Source organism: Sinocyclocheilus anshuiensis, unplaced genomic scaffold (assembly GCF_001515605.1).
Source record: "Sinocyclocheilus anshuiensis isolate Anshui unplaced genomic scaffold, SAMN03320099.WGS_v1.1 scaffold63, whole genome shotgun sequence".
Classification (NCBI taxonomy): Eukaryota; Metazoa; Chordata; class Actinopteri; order Cypriniformes; family Cyprinidae; genus Sinocyclocheilus; species Sinocyclocheilus anshuiensis.
The window spans coordinates 1,222,858-1,242,412 of record NW_015552625.1 but is presented as its reverse complement, the minus strand read 5'-3'; the positions used below and the strand labels follow the sequence as shown (position 1 = coordinate 1,242,412).

Genomic DNA, 19,555 nt, shown 5'->3' with positions numbered 1-19,555 from the left:
TTTCACAATTTGAGTTGAATTACTGAAATAAATTAACTTTTCCACGACATTCTAATTAATTGAGATGCACCTGTAGACATGAGGGGGCGTGTTTAAACGAGGCGTTTTAGGAGGGCGTGGACAAGTCTTAACTTTTATAAAGAATATCTCTTTGGGTTTGAGACTTTAGTCTTTGCAACTTTAGGGATCTTATCTATGCACGAACAGCTTGTAACACTCCAAAGACAAAGGAAAATTTGAAATTGCATCATATGACCCCTTTAACATAAAAAAGTTCTATTTTTGGCAATTGTATAAGCCCTTTCACACCAAAAGTGAAATGAATAAGCCTCAGGCTGAAGGAAATGTAAATTTGCATCTGTACAGTAGAGGGCACAGCTCAAACAAACCTTTTAGATTTGTATTATTTAACATTCAATTATTGCAGGTTTGCATCATATTCTGAGTTTGTATTTCACTTTTTTTCATTTTGAGGAATACTGAAACTTTTTGTGCAGGTGAGTTGAGTAAATGCATGTTCATATTTAGTCTAGATTTACAGTTACCATCATGTTTACACAGCGCACACAACGCCTCTGCACTTACTCGCAATTTCTCTCAACATGGGTACAGAAGAGCTGTTAGTCACTTCATGGGAAAACAAAGTAACTGGCGTTACTTATTTAAAGTATTATTTAAAAGTAACTCATATATGTTCTTGTAAATTCAAAAGTAATGCATTAAAAAAGTAATCTGATTACGCAACTCATGTTACTTGTAAAGCGTTACCCCCAACACTGATAGTAAGTGCCTCAATGAGGCCTGGATCTTTTTTAAAGAAAATGAGGAAAAAATCAAAAATTATTTTTTGTGGTTATCAAAATTATGCCATAAATGCTGCTGATTCAGCTTAACTTGCACTGAACCCAGAATATTCCTTTAAGAGCAATGGATAATAGTAGGCCTGTAAACCTCAAACTGAAAGTCTTCACCGCTGTGCTGTTTGGGTTTGCACTGCAGAGACATTCAACCTAAGTGTTCATTATGGCAATTTATCAACATTTGGAAGGTTGAGATCATCAAGTCAAGTAAAGAAGTGTAAAATATCATGACAATAGTGTTGTTTTGTTTTGCACACAGTAAAAACAAACAAAACTCAAGGCATGACACTGCATAGTAAATTCATAAAAATGTGATGGTTCAGTTCCAGTGAAGAAAAAACAATATTTGTTTGAAAGAGTTCAGCTGTATGGGATAGCCTTGATTACTATCCCAGTACATCTGTTTCTGTTCAGACCAAGACATGACTGTCTGAAGCCTTTCTTTCTTTTATGTTGTTTAAATGACTCTTGGAAGATTAATGAGGGAGGAGTTTGTAATGCAATGAAAACCACATGGTAATCAAACTGAATGAAAAACATTTAAGAAAACGTTCTGTATTTTTATAACAGGTAATTGGCATGTTTATTGTGTTTTCCAACATACAGTCACTTCTTTTTTCATGAGATCACTGAAGATGAGAGAGATCCATAAACATACTTTGGGATTGACTTGCATGGATGTTTCCTTTGCAACCTTGCTGTATATAACTGCAGATGTTCACATAACACAATCTGTGTTCTCTGTTGAACTTTTCACCTGTGTGATCTGTAAACAAGCTGTCTGCTGTCATCAGAAACATGATCCATCAGTAAATATCTATTAGTCTAAATGAGATGCATCCTGGCTGATACAATAAAGGATGACATGACATTGCAGGATTGAAGATGGCCTAATTTAAGTTTCATTATTGTGCCAGTGTTGAAATGAACTAGTCCAGGAGGAAACTGATGACAAGCATGGGAACAATCTTGGAGTGAAAAAAGGAGTGAGCGATAAACTCAGATTTCAGACAGGTGATATCAGGGAGAGATGTTAACCCTGTGACACACCCAGGGGTAAAACAAACCTCAAAGCATTGCTTTCAGATCTCACCCCTTAAAAACAGACCTGCACTGAGTCAGTATGAGTAAAGGGTTGTGCAAGCAGTAAGATAACAGTTCCTTCCCTTGGCAAGATAAGAGAAGCACACACATATGCACATTAACATTGCCAAATGCCAGATACAAGTAAAAACTGATTTTGGCAAGAAATGGCAAAGCTGAATTTGCAGCAGTCATTATTCCAGTCTTCAGTCTCATATGATCCTTCAGAAATCTCTCTAATATTAGCTATATTTTCTGAATCGCTGACTCATACAGCCTCTGTAACAAAACTGCAATGGGCTTGTATTGCTTTTCTCATGGTTTTAGCCAAATAATGGATTTTGCTGAGGTGGAAGTTTTCATAAATAAAAGTTTTTAAGAAGTTAGATCATTCTAATATGCTTATATGGCACTAAAGAAACATTTATTATTATTATCAGTGTTAGAAACAGTTGTGCTGCTTAATATTTTTAAGACTTCTTTTAGGATTTTTTGATGAATAGAAAGTTGAAAAGATAAAAATAGAACTTGTATATACATTATAAATGTCTTTACTGTGATCTTAATTCAATTTAATGCATCCTTGCTAAAGAAAAGTATTAATTCCTTAAAAAAAGTACTGACCCCAAAATTTTGAATAGTACTATATGTGTGTATATAATGCATAATAAATGTTCATAACCAGTCAGATTTATTTCAATTCACATGCTGTCTACAGTTTGCTATATCTATTCTGTTAAAACCACAACGTCATGTGTCACAAAATCAGAGTTGAGCTTGTAGAAATCCCCTTAGACTGGCCTGCATTATTGTGCTAATCAGAGCTGGTTGAGAGAAGCCAGGCTTATCATCTATCATCCTTACAGAAGCTGCCCCATGACTCTCTGGTAAATTCCGGCAGAACGGCGCTTCAGGGGACGGAGCAGGGCGATGAGCCAGACTGAACACAGAACACAATTGTTCAGGCTGCTGCTAGTAATTCATAAATCTCATCATAGTTGTCATGGGAACAGTCTCTTACGCCAGAGTCCTTCCAAACAGCTACAAAACCTGGGCACTGCCCTTCCTGCAATGGTTGTAGGCAGGTCACACATTTGCCATCAGCTCTACAAAAACAGAAGAAAACTAATGTTCTACTGGTATGTGTCCTGCTAGGCTGATGGCCTAGTTTTTCTAGTACAAATAAATAAAAGGGTTTAGTGGATATTTCATCTAACAGTGCACGTGGCTTATTTTCATTCCATTTCAGTGAACTATGGAAAGAAAAGTTGGCCATCATCCCTGTGCTGAGTAAGACTGTGTAAGTGATGTATCCTGTAGAAGTCATTTGGGAGTCATTAAAATCTTGCTGCCCGGTGAACTTTGTTTAACGTGACTTATAGAGTCAGTTCTGTTCAGTTAATAAAAATGTTAATTTCATGAGTAAACAATGTTTAAATCAAATAAGACTTAATGGAATCGGCAATCATGTTGGCCTGACAAATCTACCACAATCCAAAATATTGTTGGTCTCTTTCACCTCCCGCCTTTAGTTTTGGTGGAGCCACTTCCTATATATCATTGATGAGTAGTGGAAGAAGGAAATATGTGGTACATCCTGGACACACAAGCACATTTTAACCTAAAATATACAGACTCATGTTCTAAATTAGACACTTTAATTGAAGAAACAGCATGCCTTTTATCCAATCTAGAAGTCTTAATGCTAAATTCACTGTCAGGAACAGGAAATGTACTCTGTGTCTGGGGATTGACTCAGTCTGGTGACCAGATCTGAATGGTTGATATTTACCCAGGAGTTTCTGGGGGAGCTCAAGCTTCTGTTCTCTCTTTAAGGTCAGCTGGAGACATAGACCTTTTTGCCCACTTCCTGGAGTGACTGTTTCCTTCCTTTGTCCTTCTTCCACTCATGTACTGTTAGAAAGTCTGAGTCCTGCATCAAAAAGTCGAAGCAGGTTAATTTGTTACTTGGCGATGAGAGTTTTTGACATTTCCTGGACTTGGACAAATACCACTGACTGAGACACTCTGAGTTTATTTGCAAAGCAAACAGGACTATATGGGTCATAACTGCTTGTTGGCATTGTTCAGTTATTTTTGGAGAATAACTGGCTATCAGATTATTCCCAAAACAGTCAATGTAAGATTGAATACAAGAGTAACAAATGCTCGTTTTTAATGTCAACATGGACCTTTTTTCTCTTTGTCATCAGGTTAGAGATTTAAACACATTCTATACTCTATACATCAAATCATCTCCTATTAAATTTTAGCATGTAATCATATATCATTCTGCTTTAAAAACAGGTGAAAATCCCATAAACATACATTTCAGGAGCAACCAAAGTCACATCTGAAGATCTGAATATTAGAATAAGAGTGGCACCTTGAATACCCATGGTGGCAAGCTTTGCATGCACTTATGCTTTAGATTTTAAAATATAGTTCTTACATGCGTAAGATCTAGTTCCTATTCCTCATTTCTGGGAAATATATCCAACTCATATTAAACTAAGCACATTTAATTCATGACGCAATCTATGACACTAACCTTTGTGAAACTTCCTTAATAGGACATGATGTACACTTCCTTAATGTATGATCACACAACTGCAACACCAAGAAAACTGTCATTTTCATGGTATCAAAATAGGTTTTATTTCACAGAACTGAACATTGTCAAAATGTTATAAATTTTGCGTATAAATGTTTTAAAATTAGGAGCTTAAATTATGCTGACATAAAAAAAGTGACATTCACAGAGTGAGTTTATTCCAGGGCAGTCAAGTTCTGTCCTCTCTCATTTAATCAGCAATAAGAATCACAGGGATCATATGAACAGAAAAATCTTTTTTAAGAATTGCTTCAAAGCTTTTGAGACAATTAAACTTACACCCTGAAGGAAAACAATAAAAGTCCATTTTAAGGGGGAATAGGAGAAGCCAGACTAACTGCATTAAATTAATGCTCGTCTCTTTAATGGAAAAGTATGTAGAGGATGTAAGACTATGTGCTGTGTGATAGATTTACACAGACAACATGACCTTGTATCTGACTTTTAAAATTTATATATGTTTGATGTAGGGTACAAAAAAAAAATCCAGGTCATTCAAGTCTCTTTTCCTGAGAGATAGTACTAGTAGACACTATTTAAAGCCTTGTTTGGATGGTTTGATTTAATGCATTATTATTATTATTGATTTAGATGATTTTGAGTCACGTAGGTCTTTGTTGCCCAGTTTGATTCTTGAAGAGCACCGGCTTCCCCTAGTGGTGAATTTGATTAAGTTTTTGAGGCTTCAGAAAATGATCATCTGGCACCCAGCATGCAATAATATGTTGTTAGAATGTCTGATCATTAATGCATTCACCCATCAAAGCTAAAAAAAAACAATAGTGCCTAATAATACAGCAGCCCTTATTGTTACTGAATTCCCTTTGAAATAAACTCCTTCCAGTAATGACAAAACAAGCAAGTTTAACTAAAGTCATAAAGGCAGTTTCAGTCATAAAGGAACAGACTCAACTATATAGAATCCATTAGCTGTCCATCTCAAAGCTTTTCAAAGGCTGGAGCCCTGGATCAAACCTTTAACATCTTATGAAACTTTATGAAAGCCACATACCCATGTTCAGTGTGACACCTTCTAAGAACCAACAATTCAAAAACAGGCACAGGGCACCAACACACTACACGACAACACCATACCAAACCCACTATTTCTGACATTATATTAAATTAAATTCACACCAAAGTATTCAGGTGTCAAAATTCTCAACCAAAGATCAACAAGAAACAAGCAGGGATGATTTTAAAACAAACTGATTCTTACATACACATGTAAAAGCCACTGATCTCTGCAGTTGTGGCTGGACTAAATTAAGATTTTAGTGATTATAATAAAGTTAGTGATGATGGAAATGAGGACTTTTCTACAGGGATGGTTTACCTAAAAATGAAAATTCTGTCATCAGATACTTACCCTCACGTTGTTCCAAACCTGCATGACTCTCTTTCTTCAGTAGAACAATAACGTTTTTGTCCATATATTGAAAATTAATGGGGTCCAAGGGAAGTACAACACTGGATCCCATTGACTTATTTTATGAGTCTTTTTTAAAAATACGTTTTTTTAAATATATTCCACAGAAGAAAGATAGCCATAGAGGTTTGGAATGACATGAGGGTGAATAAATAATGACAGAATTTAAACTTTAGGGTGAAGTACCCCTTCAACAACATATGAAGGAAATGTAGATGACAAATTTTGGCTACAAAATGAGTTTTATCGGATTGTAGCTGTATCGGCCATTGCCTTTGATCTCAATTAGTGTGATGCCTTATAATTCCAGTTATGTAAAAGACAACACATAAAGTTAAACCTTGAAATGTTCACATACTTCACATAGATGCATCTGCATCTGACAAATAATTAGCATGGATTTGTGAAACATAAGCAAAAGTTGAGAGCAAAAAAAGGGGAAAAAGCACGCTGATGTGAGTCAGGGAGGGGATTTGGATCGCATCAATTCGACCTGGCAATATTCAGTAGCACAGTTCCTGGACATTCCTTTTTAGTCCACAAGTGACTGCTGGAAAACCACAGGCTCTGTGTGTCAGTCTCGCAGCACAGTTAGCCAAGCACCCAACCCCACTGCAGAAGAAGAGTGAAAATTATCCATGTCAGCATGCCTCACAAGCACCCAGAGAAAGAGAGAGAAAGAGAAAACAGAGAAAGAGAGGGGTGGACAGCTCTCAGGCCCCTCAGTGGCCTTCTGTGGCTTTGGGCTTGGACGCTTTCTTAAGACTCTCTTTCATACTCAAGGCCTCCAGCTGCTCTGCCGAGTCTGCCGCACCCTGGCCCGCGGTCGGTTGGGAGGCACTGTTGTCTACAAACATGTTTGGGATGTCTTGACCGAAGTAGATCTTGCTGTTCGCGGCTATGGCCTGATATTTAATCAGTTCCAGATACTCTGGTGTGAGCTTCAGCTGTGGAGGAGGGAGACAGTGGTGTGATAAATGACATGAGCACATCCGATGTGGAATCATCTCTGCTGAAGAAATGTGTCAGTGTGCCTCCATGTGTTCAGAGTGGACACTAGTACCACTATGACAACAGCTAGAGCCTCCTACAGGCACTTACTTAATATAGTTGAGGTTAAAGGATATTTAAGCTTTGGGTAAGCTGAAAAGTGTGAAAATATTTCACACAAAATCTACTTTATTGTGTGTTTTTGTACAGAATAGATTGTACAGATATGCACTAAAAGTTAACAAACTTACTGTTAAAGGGATAGTTTACCTTCAGTTGCTGGTCCCAACTGACTTCCATAGTATAGGGGGAAAAAAACACTATGCAAGTCAATGCGGACCAGCAACTGAATGTGAACTATCCCTTTAAACCAGTCTGTGATTTAGGAATAGTTCAGCCAAAAATGCTAAATTACATTTTGCTGAAAATGTAATTTCCCTCAGACCATCCAAGATGTAGGTAAGATGTAGGTTTTCATTAAAACAGATTTGGGGGAATTTAGCATTATTTTAGCTAGAAGCAACAGTTTGAAGTTAAAAACATCTTAATGATGAATTTGTTTATTACTAACACATAGCTTTTCACTTCACAAGACATTAACTGATGGACTGGAGTGGTGTGAGTTACTTGTGGATTATTGTGATGTTTATATCAGCTATTTGGACTCTCATTCTGACGGCACCCATTCACTGCAGAGGATGCAATGATGAGCTGGTGATGTCATGCTAAATTTCTCCAAATCTGTTCTGATGAAGAAACAAACTCATCTAAATCTTAGATGGCCTGAGGCCGAGTACATTTTCAGCCAAATTTCATTTTTGGGTGAACTATTCCTTTAAACCTGTTGGTTTAACATTTTTTAAATGCACCAAATAACATTTTTTAATTTATTTAAAAACTAAAAACTGGCTCTTCCAAGGATTTCTCTAAAAAGTTACATCAATAAAGTATTGAATGTTGAGTATTGAGTCTTACACCAATATTTTATATTTTCTTAAAATTAAATGGTTAAAAAAAAAAATACATTAGCAACACAAAAATGTGAAAATTAAAAAAAGTTGTTTCATGTTGTTGTTTTTTTTACCCTGTTGGCTTCTGCAAATTTTGCAGCAGTGTAATATTCTGCATCTGCTCTTGCCTTCTCTCTTGCCAGGAAAGCAGAATCTGTTACAATCAAATAAATGTGTCTGATGAGCAACACACTCTGCGTGGCACGTGCTATGAAAATTCTCAGTAGATAAACCAGACAAACCAACCTTCAATTTCGGAGATCTTTTTCTCTGTTTCCTTCTCCATTACTTTTTGTTGGAAGTGAATCTCTGCCACCTGAGCCATTTTCTGAGCCTCTGCAATGAGAGTAACACATAAAATGAATAAGGACAAACCATGACTCTATACATGATCAGCACTATAGTTGGAAATGTAGACTCACCTATGATGGCCTTCTTTCTCTCAGTTTCAGCCTCCTTCTCCACCACTTTCTGTGTCTGAGCGGTGATGAGCAGCCTGGTCTTCTCCGCTTCCCTGCAGATGATGAAAGCAAGGGAAATTTTGATTAAAACCATAGACAGATGTATCAAAGGACAATTTATAATGTTAGAAAAGATTGTTATTTCAAATCAATTCTGTTCTTCTGAACTTTCAGCCAAATCTAAAAAAAAAAAAAAAAGCTTTCTTGAGCAACAAATCAGCATATTAGATTGATTTCTGAAGGATCATGTGACACTGAAGACTGACGTAATGGCTGCTGAAAAATTCAGCTTTGCATTACAGGAATAAGTTACATTTTAAAATGTATTTAATTAGAAAACAATTGTAATAATATTTCACAGTATTACTGTTTCTACTGTGTGTTTGAAATAAATGTGGTTTTGGTGAGAGTAAAAGACTTTAGAAGACAAAAACATTTTAAAATCTTACCAACCCCAAACTTTTGAACAGTAGTGTATATTAAATGTCACTATATAATTTTTAAAGATCAACAAGAGTAAAAAAATGCTTAAAACTGCTCAAGCCTTTAAAAAAAAATAACTAACATTTTAATTTATAAAAAAAAAACACAATATGGAGATAAACTATGACATCCAATCAAATTGTACAGAAATATATTTTCACTCACATTAGCTCATAGTTTCTTCTGATTGCCTCAGGAATTTTAGGTTTGGTGACTCGCACAGCCTGCAAAATATTATGGAATCATCGAATTCTGCTCAAGTCAAAACTGAAACCACAGAGTCAAAACCATAGAGATAAAAGCCATACCTGAATTGTGAGGCCAGGAGCCATAGCATTCAAGTCCTTCTGCAGTGCAGTCTTTAAGTTCTCATCAATTATGTCTGTCAAACAAAAACGACACAAATGCAAGTCCATGACAAATGTTCTTGCAGTGAGAAGGCACCAAAGACAAAACTAATGACACAGCAGAAACTGCAGCACTCAAATAAACAACTGAAAGTTCACAGTATACTTGGCTGAATAAACTGTTTGACATATCACTGACTTACCGAACAGTTCTATGTAGACTTCCTGTAGTGTGTGCACACTGCAGAACTGGTTTAACTCATGGTGAATTTTGTTGAAGATTAGCGTCTTGTCATAATCTGCGGTGTAGTTCTTCACTATGTCCACCACTGTGAAGGAAGAGAACAAGAGCATGACCTTGTTTTGTCATAAAGCCTAACATCTAATTTTTCCTTCCACTGAAGACGGTCAGTCATACAGGTTTGAAGAAGGCTTGAGGGTGAGTAAATTATGACAGAACCTTTATTTTTGGGTGAACTATCCCTTTAAGGCTCTTACCTGCTAATGGAACCAGCATGTTGACCACCTCAATTCTGTCAAAATAGATCATGACACCCCCACTTTGGAAGACAAAGAAATTATTATTTTCATTCAGGAGCCCCAGAAAATATCCAGTACAGTTTAATCATGACCAATTTTAAGCAGTTTTCAGGACATATTGATGGAATAACAACAACACAAAGGATTACCTGGTTCCACAAGGCACATTTTTTATTTCATCTGTTTGCAGGGTTGTCTAGAAACATAATGCAAACGTGAGAAAAAAAATCAGCATCTTTAACAATATTCTAGCTTGGTTTCCTTTCTAACTTTCTAATAAAAACTTCTGCTAAATACATAAATGTAAATGCAAAATATTCAACAACCTCAAAAATCCACTCATGTCCCAAAAGTTGTAGAAAAAGATCATAATAAATTATATGCAATGTGTACAGCTGTAATAAAACAAGAATTGATTTTTTATCTGGCCAACTGTAAATACATGACATTTGTACCTGCACTGATCTATATGAAGTGATGAAAGGCAGCATTATATGGTAACCCGGCCCATTAGGAGTTGTCAACAAAGCTCCTCCTCTGAAAAAATGGGTGGAAAAAAACATGAACCAGAATTAGGAAGCAAATTAATTATATGAATGATAAATATGACATCAATTTCATTTGTGTAGAAATATTACAACAACTATTGCTATAAAGAAGCTGTGAAGTTACCTAGAGACAGTTGACCCAAAAATGAAAATTCTGTTATCATTTACTCAACCTCATGTCATTTCAAACCTGTATGATTTTCATTGTTCTATGGAACACAAAGGAAAATATTTTAAAGAATGTTGATAATCAGATAGTTTTGGTGACCACTGACGTCCATTAGATTGACAAAAAAGTTTCTCTTTAATCTTTTTCTCCTTTTCTTAAAATATTACTTTATGTTCTACAGAAGAAAGAAGTCATACATGCTTGGGCAAACAACAATTTTCTTTTTTGGATCAACTATGCCTTTAATGAAAAGCTGTAAACATACAATGTTAACTGATCTAGCTTTTCCACCAAACTTCAACTATATTACAGGCATTTTATTAATTATTAACATAAGCAGCATAAAATCTGTGCATATTTTCAATGCTACTTCCGTACACTCACCTGTAATACACAGCTAAATGTCCTTCCTCGATCTTGTGTATGGAAGAATGAAGCAGAATGGCCATCACACCAGCCATTGCTGCGACTACTGCCCCAACATGTGCCATTATCATTTAGCCTGCACTCACCTGCGGAGAGACAAGTTTGCAAAAGGGAAAGCTGAGCTGATCCTTAGGGGAAAAAAACACTCAGTTTGGGCGACAAAAGATCAGCTTAGAACACAAGCAAGGGCCCTGATTGCAAACATGTAAGCAGATCAGCCTGTGCTGCATAACCTCCCCTAACTGATCCCACACACACATAAATAATCTCTGGAGAGCTGCACAGCAAACTGAGATAACAGGTTTTAAAAGTCCATTAGACCCACCCACAGCCCACCACACACGGAAGTAATGTTGCCAAATGCAAATGTACAATACAAATATATACAAATACATTCGTGTGGCAACATCGTACATGTGAGAGCTGCATGACCCTCTTTAGCTATTTTAGGGGAACGAGTATTAATCATAAGGCTGTCATGTCAGTGACCAGGAATTGCAGTCTGGCTCTGTTTCAACACCTAGGGAGCTGCCTAGAAAGACAGCAGCAGCACAAGCACAGCTTTTTGTTCGAATGCGCAGATGGTGCTGTCTAGATAGGGAACTCAGTGGCTTTTTATAACACAGCCTCTCCATTCCCTGTCCTCGCTATGTAGGCTAACGTTAGCTACTTCCTCAAATGAAGTGCTGACTCGCACGTACTACTTACTGTACATGGCACGAACTGATATGAATGAGCGTAATCTGTCGGTAACGTTAACGTTACACACGCTAAAACAACCGTTACGTGATCTAGACACTGCAGAAGCCATCACAGCACTCACACGACTAGATTTAAGCTAACCAACGCCCGCGGCTGGCTAACTAAGCTAATTATTTGAAATGCAAGCAAACCTTGTGGCAAAACGACCTTCTGTCAAGTTAAACGACATATACGAGGGGCTAATTGTAGCCGCAGGAGGCAAATCAGGTGATTTACCGATCATTCACTTAGTTAATGGACAATGCTGTCCTTTCGCTTTTACAGGACATTACTTTATTACTCACGACGCCGTGCCCAACATTGTAGATTTGAAAGGTTCCCACTGAAACGCTTTGTGAATCCGATACTGATTTCCCTTTCAAAATCCACCTCAAACACACTTTCAAAATAAAAGTCACCAGTAGGATACAGCTTTGCTGCTAGGATAAAATGACACAAGTCGTTAAATTAAACAACCTAACTATTAGCCAATATATTATAATAGTATAGTATTACAATATAAATATTAAAATACAATATATATATTATTGAAAATAATAAGGTATCTGTATCTTCATTGTTGCAGTCAGTCAGAGAAGCAGGAGACGTACAGCTGTGGGCCCTGGATGATGGACTTTGCATGGGCTCCATCTCTCTGCAAATACATGTTAGTGCTATAATTAGGGATTCTGTACGACCTCACAGTAATCATTTTTCCCAAATCAGGTGAATAAGTTTGCTCTACTTAAATCTGTGTTATTTGATATGACTTTACTTCAGGTAACCAGTGTGTCATGCTGCCCCATAGCACAGTATGTTGTTGTAGGAACAGCCACTGGAGACGTTCTGTTTGTGGAAATGACCACAAAACAAAAACCCAGACTAGTTCACAGAGTTCATCTCTACCATGTCCCTGTAGACCATTTGGTGTGAGTTTCACAGCACTGTGATTATTTGCTATCATATTTCTTGTGAATTGGGGCATTGTGAACTGAATGTTGAGAATACTGTATGTTATATTTGTTTAACAGGTTTGATCAAGGTGGCAACTTCTTAATCACAGGAGCATCAGACTCACGCATGTTTGTGCTGGACGCAAGGCCATCAAAAGGATTTGAAATTATTGGATGGATTGGTAATTCTCAGAACGACATTACTATTCAATTCTCTCTATTTTCTTTTTTAAATAAATGCTTACTTTTATTCAACGAGGATACTTTAAATTGATCAAAAGTGACATTAAAGAAATTTCTATTTCAAATAAATTCTGTTCTATTGAATTGATTTATCAAAGAATCCTGAAAAAAAATACATCATGAATTCCACAAAAAAGCAGCACTGATAATAATTAAAAGGTTCTTTATTTTAATAATATTTCACTATGTTACTGTTTTACTATATTTTTGATCACATGATAAAATAATTGGTGATTAAGAGGGTTCTTTAAAAAACATTCAAAAATCTTACCACCCCAAACTTTTGAACTGTGTCATATTTACATTTTATGCCTAAAGTTTAAAGTAATTTCTAAAAAAGTCCTTTTACTTTCTTCCAGAGGCTCCAGGTGCCATTGTAAACCTATCCACTCAGTACCACACGGAAAGTAAACAGGTTAAAGTGCTGGTGTTATGCAGCAAGACAGAGAGAGAAATCAATGAGGGAAATGTACTTCTGCTACTGACTTTGTTTGTGCAACAGATTACAGGTATCAGGAAAACACAAAAACACAACATAATTGAGGCTGGCATGCAGAGAGCTTCTCTAAAACATAGGAGGACAAATGATAGACATTCAAAAATTCCAGCACTCCTTCTCATAATGTTGTGCCACTTACAGACTCGTCAGGTTGTGTGGATGTCTATGGCTGTCTGTTTAAAGATGCCCTGCACAGCTGCCTATATGAGATCCCTCACGCTCTCTGCTCTTGTGTCCTGGCCATAAACAAGATATTTGGTTACTGCCAACAGAGAAAAGTCTTGCAAAGTTTCAGAATCCCTGAGGTGGTATAAGAAGAGACAACACCTATAGTCTGATGACAGTTTTATTTTGTGTTTTTGGCACTACTCCTAACTGCTTCTCCTGTGATATGCAGAGTGGAGTAAAGCCATCTAATGCACAGGAAGCAGTTCACCTGATCTTAGAGAAGGAGGCAGGGGGCCATTTACAGAGTCCTGCTTTTCTACAGCTCTCCCCACATCAAAGCTGGCTGGCAACAGTTGGCAGGGATGGACTGCTGCGCATTTGTGAGATCTCAACAATGGTATTGTTGTTAAAACCAATCTCTACAAGTTCATCCATGTTTATGAGTACTGGGCTAGGAGAAACATGTTTCGGAAATATCTGATGAGTATGTAAATGTGCATACTTTTGACATGCAGGACAGGTATGTGCAGCTGCAGTGCCACTCATGTTGGCAGGGTGGAGTCGGATCTGTTTGTTTCACCCCAGACAGTCAGACCCTCATCACCTCGGGCCTGAGGGATGGCTCACTTGTCTGCAGCAGGCTCAGGTGAGCTCAGGGCTCTCAAAAAATATTAAACAAACAAATACTACTATAGAGCTTTGACCTATAGCAAAATTTTCTCTCTCTGGTAGTTTCAAAATGCCCTTGAAGCTGGACCTGAAGCATTTTTGTTTTTACAATGCATTCAAATTTAACAGGTTAAAGCTTTCTGGGGCCGGCAAAACAAATGCAGCTACCCAGTATGCTCAGTCAGTTGCTGATTCCTTTGAGTCAGTTGTATCCTCAGAGAACACCATCCTCTCCAAAATGACTGACTGGGATCCACAGACACAATCCCTGACCAGATGCTCGTCATTTCTAACAAGAGAAGTACAGAAACAGTGTTTTCTAATGTTTAAATAATATTTATGCACAATATTGTACCTGGTTAAGCAGTTTTACTGGGGAGATGTTCTGTGCCTTGGGACACAGAATATAAACTGCCATAAAATTCTTCCTGCAGGGAAAGATGAGTCATGAAGCTGAACAAGAGGAAAACTATTTTGTGTCCCCAGCTAGTTCTACATGGCTTGATGGAAAACTAGATGCGGTTAGTGTCTGAATTTATTTATGTGTTACTGTTTAATTAACAATATAATATTGCCTTGTTATTGTTCTCAATTATATAATATAGCATTATTTGTTTGCCGGCAGCTAATTCTTTTCAGGTTACAACACATTTTGTTTTCTTATTTTATGAGTTTAAAAAGGGTAATCACAGGCCTCCAGGAGAAAAAAGTTCCTAAGATTACAAAATATATTTACGTAAAATAATTAACACTGATGTGGTACAGGGAAAGGTGTTACAACCTTATGCAACATTGGATTAAAAAAGTAAGATTTATATTATATTTGTATTATCATAATCAATTGACTGTGTAAGCAAATGTCTGAGGTCAGTATGATTTTAGAAATGAGTACTTTATTCAGCAAGGGTGCATTAATTGATCAAATGTGACCGTAAAGACATTACAAAAGATGTTTTGTAACAAATGTTCCTTGAGTACCAAATCAGCATTTTAGAATTGCCATCACAGGAATAAATTACAATTAAATAAATTAATGCTTGCTTTTATCAATTTATACACTTTCGTTCAAAAGTTTGGTGTCAATTATTTTAAAGAAATGAATTAAAATAAATGCTTTTTTATCATGAAGAATGCATTAAATTGATCAAAAAGGGACAATTATAATATTACAAAATATTGAACTTTCAATTCATCATATGTATCATGGTTTCAAAAATAATATTAAGCAGCACAGCTGTTTTCAACATTAATAATAATAATAAATGTTTCTTGAGCACCAAATTAGTATATTAGAATGATTTCAGAAGGATCATGTGACACTGAAGACTGGAGTAATGGCTGCTGAAAATTTTGTTTGCCATTACAGAAATACGTTACATTTGTTTTAAATATATTGAAATAGACAACAATTATTTTTAATTGTAAAAATATTTCACAATATTTCTGGTTTACTGTATTTTTTGATCAAATAAATACAGTCTTGGAAGGAGACTTATTTCAAAAAGATTTAAAAAAAAATCTTACCAATCCCAAACTTTTGAAAGATTGTTATGATATTGGTTTCCACAAACATCAAGCATCTTATCTGAGTGAGAAATAGAATAATTGAAAGATAATACATTAATAATAAGATCATGACTCCAGTGGTTTCCAAACAGGTTCTTCAAGAAGAGACCCAGCAGTATGCAGAGACCAAAAAGAACCTAAGAAAAAACATCAAAGTTCTTCGTGACACAGTAAGAGAAAGGATCGTCCTCTCTTTCATATTATTGTTTCCATACATACACACATTTGAAGTTGAAAGGTTCATCTTTATTGTCTCTGGATCATTCCAGATCAAAGCAATGATGCAAGAGAATGAGAGCCTGCCAGACATGGAGAAACTTGGGCACCAGGAATTTAACCTGGATGTGGAAGAGCAACAGAGGATGCAGCTCGAGGGAAAACAGGAAGTTACCAGGGTAAACATGGCTATTTACAGATGATGAAGAGCAGATTAATTACACATCTTCTGTAAAAACAAGCTCTTCAGTTTACAGGTGCATCTCAATAAATTACAATGTCGTGGAAAAGTTCATTTATTTCAGTAATTCAACTCAAATTGTGAAACTCGTGTATTAAATAAATTCAGTGCACACAGACTGAAGTAGTTTAAGTCTTTGGTTCTTTTAACTGTGATGATTTTGGCTCACATTTAACAAAAACCCACCAATTCACTATCTCAAGAAATTAGAATATGGTGACATGCCAATCAGCTAATCACCTCAAAACACCTGCAAAGGTTTCCTGAGCCTTCAAAATGGTCTCTCAGTTTGGTTCACTAGGCTACACAATCATGGGGAAGACTGCTGATCTGACAGTTGTCCAGAAGACAATCATTGACACCCTTCACAAGGAGGGTAAGCCACAAACATTCATTGCCAAAGAAGCTGGCTGTTCACAGAGTGCTCTATCCAAGCATGTTAACAGAAAGTTGAGAGGAAGGAAAAAGTGTGGAAGAAAAAGACGCACAACCAACCGAGAGAACCGCAGACTTATGAGGATTGTCAAGCAAAATCGATTCAAGAATTTGAGCGAACTTCACAAGGAATGGACTGAGGCTGGGGTCAAGGCATCAAAAGCCACCACACACAGACGTGTCAAGGAACTTGGCTACAGTTGTCGTATTCCTCTTGTTAAGCAACTCCTGAACCACAGACAACATCAGAGGCGTCGTACCTGGGCTAAGGAGAAGAAGAACTAGACTGTTGCCCAGTGGTCCAAAGTCCTCTTTTCAAATGAGAGCAAGTTTTGTATTTCATTTGCAGATTATAAAAAGGTAAGAAAGAGATGGTTCTTTAAAGAACCTTTGACTGAATGGTTCTTTGTGGAACCAAAAATGGTTTTTCTATGGCATCGCTCTGAAGAACATTTTAAGCACCTTTATTTTTAAGAGTGTAGGCTACACAATCATGGGGAAGACTGCTGATCTGACAGTTGTCCAGAAGACAATCATTGACACCCTTCACAAGGAGGGTAAGCCACAAACATTCATTGCCAAAGAAGCTGGCTGTTCACAGAGTGCTGTATCCAAGCATGTTAACAGAAAGTTGAGTGGAAGGAAAAAGTGTGGAAGAAAAGGATGCACAACCAACCGAGAGAACCGCAGCCATACACGCAGAGTACATGTACAGTAAATGAACATACTTTCCAGAAGGCCAACAATTCACTAAAAATGTTTTTTTTATTGGTCTTATGAAGTATTCTAATTCGTTGAGATAGTGAATTGGTGGGTTTTTGTTAAATCTGAGCCAAAATCATCACAATTAAAAGAACCAAAGACTTAAACTACTTCAGTCTGTGTGCATTGAATTTATTTAATACACGAGTTTCACAATTTGAGTTGAATTACTGAAATAAATGAAATTTTCCACGACATTCTAATTTATTGAGATGCACCTGTATATAGGGTTTTTTCCTACTTTATTCAGATGTTTATTTATGTTGCTTAAGGTGAGGAAAGAGATCGAGATGGAGAATCTGGCTAAGTGCTATCAGAGGGAGATCCTGAAGAAGGAATGCTGGGATTCCATGCAAGTCAAAGGCAAAGCCATTAAGGTCTCTAGTCTAAAAAGAAAGTCGATTTTATGAAGGGGAAAAAAATGTAATAATATCCACATCCATCGATTTCACCTGGCTTACCCGGAACTAGAAATGCTATACAGCTGCCAAGTGTCAGTGTTTTTGTGTACGTTTTGTTGCCCTCAGGCCTTTCATTCAGAAAATGAGGTGAAGAACTACCCAATGAAGGAACGCACTGAAAAAGAACTTGAAGAGCTTCAAAGGATTGAGACCATGAGGCAGATTGAACAGGAAAATTCACAAGTATGTGTACAGTGTGTTACCAAAACAATAATGAGTCAGCTGTTGGAACAGATTCCTCCATAGCAACCAAAGCCTTAGAAAAGATTCTGAACATATAGTAGCGCACCTTGATACAGTGTTGTTTCTCTTATTTGACACAAATCATATGAATATTCTTCATAGCTTCAAGAGATGATTTTAAACACAATCTCTGGAGACAAAGAGGAAGAAGAGGCAGAGGACAGTAAGACCGAGAGTCCTGCTCTGACTGGCAGTCTGAGTGCTCTGTACGGAGGTGTCAATCCTCATCTCTACAGCCAGTTTAACTTACACATCAGAGAGCAGAAAATCAACCAAATCACCTTGCTAAAGGTGATGACTTCTCGTTTATACTTTGATACATGAACTTGATGTTTTATGTTTCATTTGGGTGTTGGCATCCCCTTTTGAGTACAGAAAAGGTTTAAACAGTGAAAATGGGGTCATACAGTATGGTCTACCACTGTTCATTTGATATATTTCATGGTTGTTTAATGAAGGATGTTATCTACAAAGTGAAGAGCACATTCAACAAAGAATTTGAGGCAGTTTACAAGCAGAAGGAACAGGAAATCTACCGTTTTAGAGAGAAGAACAAGCGTATTTCTGAGATTATGAGCGAGCTGGACCTCAGTGAGACCCTGTGGGAGCCTAGTCTCACGGATAATGAGTGTCCTGAGCGAGCTCTTACTGTGACCGACTCCGAGGTAACACAGCCAGACTCTATATAAGATTTTTTTTTTAAATCTAAGGTTAATCCAGGATTTATCTCACCTTTATTGGTCTAACAAGTCTGAACATAGACCTATTTGTAATCTTTCAAACTGACATAGTTTTTATATCATTTAATTGATGTAATTATGGCAAACACTGATTTATTATTTTGAACAATGTTTCTAGATCAAGGTTGAGAAATACCTCACCCCTGAGCAAAAAGAAAAAGAAGAACAGCTAAGAGAGGAAGATAAACAGCAAAGGCTTGCAGCCAAGGTATAACATTGCTGTACCTCACAACAGATGTGCTTTTAACCACACATCTTACAGCACATTTTAACATGAATCACTGAATTTTTAATCTATTAATTATATAGTCATGTATAATTACACCAAATTTACACAAAACTTTTAAACAGTGTACATTAATGTATAAACTTTTTCATTTGTATATATATATATATATATATATACTTTTTTATTACCAAGAATGCATTCAATTGATCAAAAAGGGACATTTATTATATTACAAAAGATTGAACTTTCTATTCATCTTATGTATCACAGTATCAACAATAATATTAAGCAACTGTTTTCAAATGTAATAATAATAAGAAATGCTTCTTGAGCACCAAATCAGCATATTAGAATTATTTCAGAAGGATCATTGGACACTGAAGACTGGCTGCTGAAAAATTAGCTTTGCCATCACAGAAATATGTTACA

The 19,555-nt window shown here is 36.6% G+C and overlaps 2 protein-coding genes across 5 annotated transcripts in view; one reads left to right on the top strand and one right to left on the bottom strand.

Annotated features, from left to right (window-relative positions):
* Positions 1 to 4,710: 4,710 nt before the first annotated feature.
* Positions 4,711 to 12,105, bottom strand: LOC107666491 (erlin-1). Of its 4 annotated transcripts, none has more exons than XM_016457854.1 (12): positions 11,854 to 12,105; positions 10,919 to 11,046; positions 10,273 to 10,354; positions 9,967 to 10,013; positions 9,776 to 9,837; positions 9,481 to 9,606; positions 9,239 to 9,312; positions 9,096 to 9,154; positions 8,409 to 8,500; positions 8,233 to 8,322; positions 8,061 to 8,140; positions 4,711 to 6,933 (listed from the first exon to the last, which is right to left on the bottom strand). In XM_016457854.1, the coding sequence occupies exons 2-12, from the start codon at positions 11,029 to 11,031 to the stop codon at positions 6,709 to 6,711; spliced, it is 1,050 nt and encodes a 349-aa protein (XP_016313340.1). In that variant the 5' UTR covers positions 11,032 to 11,046; positions 11,854 to 12,105; the 3' UTR covers positions 4,711 to 6,708. The 4 variants fall into 4 exon arrangements, with proteins under 4 accessions (XP_016313340.1, XP_016313341.1, XP_016313343.1 ...); XM_016457855.1 differs by having other exon boundaries at positions 11,939 to 12,105; XM_016457857.1 differs by having other exon boundaries at positions 11,995 to 12,105.
* Positions 12,106 to 12,492: 387 nt separating this feature from the next.
* The window catches only part of cfap43 (cilia and flagella associated protein 43), a 15,668-nt gene continuing 8,605 nt past the window's right edge, over positions 12,493 to 19,555 (top strand). Inside the window, exons 1-15 of the mRNA XM_016457949.1 lie at positions 12,493 to 12,630; positions 12,733 to 12,836; positions 13,257 to 13,406; positions 13,538 to 13,701; positions 13,794 to 13,961; positions 14,080 to 14,210; positions 14,363 to 14,534; positions 14,668 to 14,754; positions 15,892 to 15,969; positions 16,069 to 16,194; positions 17,726 to 17,830; positions 17,981 to 18,097; positions 18,260 to 18,448; positions 18,616 to 18,822; positions 19,016 to 19,105. Of these exons, the coding sequence (XP_016313435.1) occupies positions 12,560 to 12,630; positions 12,733 to 12,836; positions 13,257 to 13,406; positions 13,538 to 13,701; positions 13,794 to 13,961; positions 14,080 to 14,210; positions 14,363 to 14,534; positions 14,668 to 14,754; positions 15,892 to 15,969; positions 16,069 to 16,194; positions 17,726 to 17,830; positions 17,981 to 18,097; positions 18,260 to 18,448; positions 18,616 to 18,822; positions 19,016 to 19,105 (1,959 nt within the window). The 5' untranslated portion in view covers positions 12,493 to 12,559. The remainder of the gene's footprint in view (positions 12,631 to 12,732; positions 12,837 to 13,256; positions 13,407 to 13,537; positions 13,702 to 13,793; positions 13,962 to 14,079; positions 14,211 to 14,362; positions 14,535 to 14,667; positions 14,755 to 15,891; positions 15,970 to 16,068; positions 16,195 to 17,725; positions 17,831 to 17,980; positions 18,098 to 18,259; positions 18,449 to 18,615; positions 18,823 to 19,015; positions 19,106 to 19,555) is intronic.

Coding starts and splice junctions, on each gene's coding strand:
- LOC107666491 (XM_016457854.1), bottom strand. CDS start 11,031: ATGATAATGGCACATGTTGGGGCAGTAGTCGCAGCAATGGCTGGTGTG. Junction 9,607..9,775: donor CATGCTGGTTCCATTAGCAG/GTAAGAGCCTTA, acceptor CTTCCTTCACAG/TGGTGGACATAGTGAAGAAC. Junction 8,323..8,408: donor GAGAAAGAAGGCCATCATAG/GTGAGTCTACAT, acceptor CTCTCATTGCAG/AGGCTCAGAAAATGGCTCAG.